The following is a 4,925-nucleotide window of genomic DNA, read 5'->3' as shown; positions in this document are numbered from 1 at the left end:
CCGGTTTATCAGATCTTAATCAGGGAGATGGGGAAGGGGAGAAGGGCAATAGAAAAGATAGGAAATAGAAGCAAGAAGTCTTTGTAGGAAGCAAGAGCGAGATAGCCACCACCATGGATCCAGTGTGATTCGTAGTTCAGTCATTGATCTTCAGTAGTGGTGGGTCATTGGGCGTTGTTGTTCCATTGACAACAACAGTATTCAATGGTAGTACCAACTTATTTATAAGTCCAAAGTTGTTGAGTCAGCTCTCTTTGGAGTGACAGCTCAAATCCAAAGTGGTTGAGTCATCTCTCCTTCGAGTGGCAGTTCCTGTCTCTGGGGTCTCAGCAGAAACTCCTTTGTTCCCATCTTCTGGGCCTTGCTAGCAGATAAGAGGGAGAAGGGATGCTCACCTGCATCCTGTTTTTCACAGGACAATTCCCCAGTTTTCTCATACCAAGCTGGAGCTATTTAGTCACAGGACAGATCTTCCACCAGTAAACACTCCTGAGCACTCTCTTCTGGAGGCAAACAGCTCTGGTTTCAAATGTCCACAAAATGATGTTCGTTGTAACACGTTAGCACCCACCACTTGCCTCCTCAATAAATCAGTTAAGAGTCTTATCACAAGAAATAGGAAGAAAGCTTTGAGCCAAAACAAAAAAACCAACAAAGAATTCTCATACCTTTAGGTGACTTTTAAGAATACTTGGGGTCATCAAAATCTTTAATAAGCCCTTATATGTAGAAAAAAGTTATTTCTTCTGTGCATCCAGAAAACATACTACTTTCTGTCCATCTGGGCTATTTTGTTTTTTGCGCAGAAAATTTTGCTTCCCTCTCTTTTTATGTATTTCTACCCAACTTTGACTATTTGAGAGAAGAAAGCATTCCTTCCTGTGACCTATGTAACACTTCTAATAAAACATTCCATAGAAAGGGTAGACAAAACCAAAAAGACAGAACACCATTCATAAAACAAAATATTTAAGATGTACAAAGTGATTTACTTAAAAAGGTCTCCTTAAAGGCTAGGTATTGACCAAACACATTAATTGCTTCTACTAAATAGCACTAAAATGGAAAAATGCAGAATGAATATATATATATATATATATTACTTCCCAATGCTTTGATTTTATTTTGTTACAACACACATTCTAAACATTAATGTGCTAGGATAATATATAGCCTAGCATGTTCTCTTCTAATTTTAGCGATTTTTGAGTTCAGCTGACATTAAGTTTAGCAAATTTTTAACTTAAATTCAGTAAGGCTCACTTTATGCATTTCTGGCTTTACCTCACACATATCTAGGAAATATACTAAATACTCTAATACAACTCTTATCATGTTTATGTGGAAGACAAGGAAATTTTCTGAAAAGTATGTATAGTACTTACATGCAATTCAAAGTCATATGTTACTCATTTAGGAAATTCTTCTTTAAAAGTATTATGAAATCTTGAATTATTTTCATGAATTAGAACACTTATATCCTGTAGTTAACAAAATACGCAAGTTAGAGATGTAGTCAACAAATACGCAGAGCGGGGGCTGTCAAGGTCACCAGGCGTAACCAGGCGTAATCTGTGTGGGCCCCTTGCGTGGTCAGCTAATACGTGAAAGGGGGGCTGTAACAGTCATCAGCCTCTGCGGGGGCTCCTTGACTCATAAGAAAACCATGATGAGACATGACAAGACAAGACATGCCACATGTCTATTGGACACAGATAACCGTAGCAAGGGTGATTGGTAGCACTGTGATATACGGGACAACTATAAGAAGAGTGTGTTGCTTGCAATAAGTGCCATTTGCCGCTCACCACATTGGTGTCATAAAAGCGTGTGATTTGGCCGGGGCTGTCTGAGCACTTCACGACGGGACATTATTCAGAGGTTGCCGAAGCAAAGGCAACATTTTGTAATTTTTAACAGTAGTAGACACCTCTTTCTCTGTCCTGTGACATTAAAATTATTTGAGTCTTCTTAACTCTTAATTTAACCATCTTGCTTGTATTGATAGAACTAAATAATGTGAATTGAGTCCTTCATATATACATACATATATATATATATAAGATCTCATTAGATGCTACATTCAGTATGTTTTCCATCTCATGCATATGCACACATACACATATATATATCCATAAATAAGTATATATTATTTCAATTATTTTCTTGTCAAGTAAAAATAATCATAAATATCTTAATAATAAAATAATGAGATTTTCAAAGGAATATATATCTTTTATTGCTTACTGCACCTGTTGCATGTATTTAGAATGCTCTGGGAGAAATATTTAAGCAAATTTACACACATTATATGTTATAATGAGGTATGTTCATGTAAAATTATTCCTTTTAAATCAAAATGTTAATATTTCAAGAATTGCATTTATCTAATAAGCTAATTTCAGCAGTATTTATTCCTGAAGTTGATTGACATGCAATGAGATTTTAAAAAATAAAATATAATAAAAAAATAAAAATATAAAAAGTATTATTTTTATACTTGAAACTAAATTTAATTTATAGTATATACTGAAAAACAGCCATTTTATTCTAGAGCAATTGGGAAAAAATATTAAAGATATACAATTAGAAATGTGTAACAGGGAAAGCTGTATTAACATTCCTAAAGTGAATACACTGCTTTGTTCCTGTAATAAATTTGTGGTGATTAAATATGAAATATATATTTCAGATATAGTCTTTTTTATAATTTTGTTTATTTATTTATTTATTCATTCATTCATTCATTTATTGCTGTTGGCTAATTTATTATGAATTAGACTTCAAATGCTATTGTCCAGTCTGATAAATGCAACTTACAAAATTTGAATTTCATGAATAATCTAGAGTTTGAAATCTATGGAGAGCAAAGAGATAGGCATCTTTTTTTCTTTGTTTGATAGATTTTTAAGCATGTAGAAAAAGGAAATGCCAAAAAAAAGTGCTACACATCTTTATTTCTTTATTTCTCACCCATATGCTGTAATTATAGGATATAATTCCAACCATTTGGATACAGTGTTATTACAGTCATTAGCAGTAGTCTAACAATCAAGTTCATGTAAAAGAAATATTTACTCATTGAAATTTTTACTCATTTTCCTCCTAAAGAAGTTTTTACTCATTGAATATCAAAATGATATGATAGTAATGTACTTTTCCATGAACTGTTATATAGATGATTATTAAAATCTAGTTTTTTTAAAAAAATTGTATACATATGTGCTTTAAAAGCAAGTACAAATCTATTGTGAAATGAGTTTAATTGTGCTAATACTTTGTATTTTAAGTCAAGAGCATAATGTTGTCATATTTTAGACCCTGGAGGTTAGTGAGAGGATATGGGGAATGGAAGACCTCCCTTCTGTCAGGGAAGAGGTGGTCCAGGAGCGCCTAGGCAACACCAATGTTCACAAATCCATGGGACCCGATGGGATTCATCCATGGGTGCTGAGGGAGCTGGCAGAGGTGATTGCTGAACTGCTTTCTGTCATCTTTGAGAAGTCTTGGAGGACAGGAGAGGTGCCTGAAGACTGGAAGATAGCCAATGTCACCCCGGTCTTCAAAATAGGCAAGAAGGAAGACCCAGGCAATTATAGGCCAGTCAGCCTCACCTCTGTCCCTGGAAAGGTGATGGAACAGCTTGTATTGGATGTCATCTCCAGACAACTGGAAGAAGAGGTGGTTATCAGGAGTAGTCAGCATGGGTTCACAAGGGGGAGGTCGTGCTTGACCAACCTGGTAGCCTTCTATGATGTTGTCTCTGGCTGGGTGGATGGGGGGAGAGCAGTGGATGTAGTCTACCTTGATTTCAGCAAGGCTTTTGATACTGTCCCCCACGACATCCTTATAACAAAGCTGAGGAAGTGTGGGATGGATGAGTGGACAGTGAGGTGGGTTGAGAACTGGCTGACTGGCAGAGCACAGAGGGTCGCTGTTGGTGGTGCAGAGTCTGGTTGGAGGCCTGTAACCAGTGGTGTTCCTCAGGGGTCGGTGCTGGGTCCAGTCTTGTTCAACATCTTCATCAATGACCTTGATGAGGGGATAGTGGCCACCCTCAGCAAGTTTGCTGAAGATACAAAGCTGGGAGGATTGGCTGACACGCCTGAAGGCCGTGCTGCCATTCAGCAAGACCTGGACAGGCTGGAGAGCTGGGCAGAAAAAAACCGGATGAGGTTTAACAAAAGCAAGTGTAGAGTCTTGCATCTGGGGAGGATTAATTGCATGCACCAGTACAGGTTGGGGGATGACCTGCTGGAGGGGAGCTCTGCAGAGAGGGACCTGGGTGTCCTGGTGGATGACAGGTTGGCCATGAGCCAGCAGTGTGCCCTTGTGGCCAAGAAGGCCAATGGCTTACTGGGGTGCATTAAAAAGAGCGTGTCCAGCAGGTCTAAGGAGGTGATCCTCCCCCTCTACTCTGCCCTGGTAAGACCTCGTCTGGAGTACTGCATCCAGTTCTGGGCTCCCCAGTACAAAAAAGACAAGGATCTCTTGGAAAGAGTCCAGCTGAGGGCCACGAAGATGGTGAAGGGCCTGGAGCATCTCTCCTATGAAGAAAGGCTGAGTGAACTGCGCCTGTTCAGCCTTGAGAACAGAAGACTGAGAGGGGACCTGATCCAGGTCTATAAATATCTAAGGTGTGGGGGGCAGAATGGCGAGGCCAGACTGTTTTCAGTGGTGAGTGGAGACAGGACAAGGGGAAACAGCTGGAAACTGCAGCACAGGAAGTTCCGCACAAACATGCGCAAGAACTTCTTTACAGTGAGGGTGACGGAGCACTGGAACAGGCTGCCCAGGGAGGTTGTGGAGTCTCCTTCTCTGGAGATGTTCAAGACCTGCCTGGATGCCTACCTGTGCGACCTGGTGTAGGGAACCTGCTTTGGCAGGGGGGGTTGGACTCGATGATCTCTGGAGGTCCCTTCAAC

General features: G+C 39.5%; 1 protein-coding gene across 1 annotated transcript; it reads right to left on the bottom strand.

Moving 5' to 3' along the window:
• Positions 1 to 3,349: 3,349 nt before the first annotated feature.
• LOC128071593 (uncharacterized) lies at positions 3,350 to 4,566 on the bottom strand. Its single transcript, XM_052664487.1, has 2 exons — positions 3,739 to 4,566; positions 3,350 to 3,669 (listed from the first exon to the last, which is right to left on the bottom strand). Exons 1-2 carry the CDS (start codon positions 4,204 to 4,206, stop codon positions 3,394 to 3,396), a joined length of 744 nt encoding a protein of 247 aa, XP_052520447.1. The 5' UTR covers positions 4,207 to 4,566; the 3' UTR covers positions 3,350 to 3,393.
• Positions 4,567 to 4,925: the final 359 nt, after the last annotated feature.

The sequence above is a fragment of the Tympanuchus pallidicinctus genome, unplaced genomic scaffold (assembly GCF_026119805.1).
Source record: "Tympanuchus pallidicinctus isolate F22 unplaced genomic scaffold, pur_lepc_1.0 scaffold6, whole genome shotgun sequence".
Classification (NCBI taxonomy): Eukaryota; Metazoa; Chordata; class Aves; order Galliformes; family Phasianidae; genus Tympanuchus; species Tympanuchus pallidicinctus.
The sequence above is the reverse complement of the archived record's forward strand: the minus strand, read 5'-3'. Positions and strand labels throughout refer to the sequence as shown.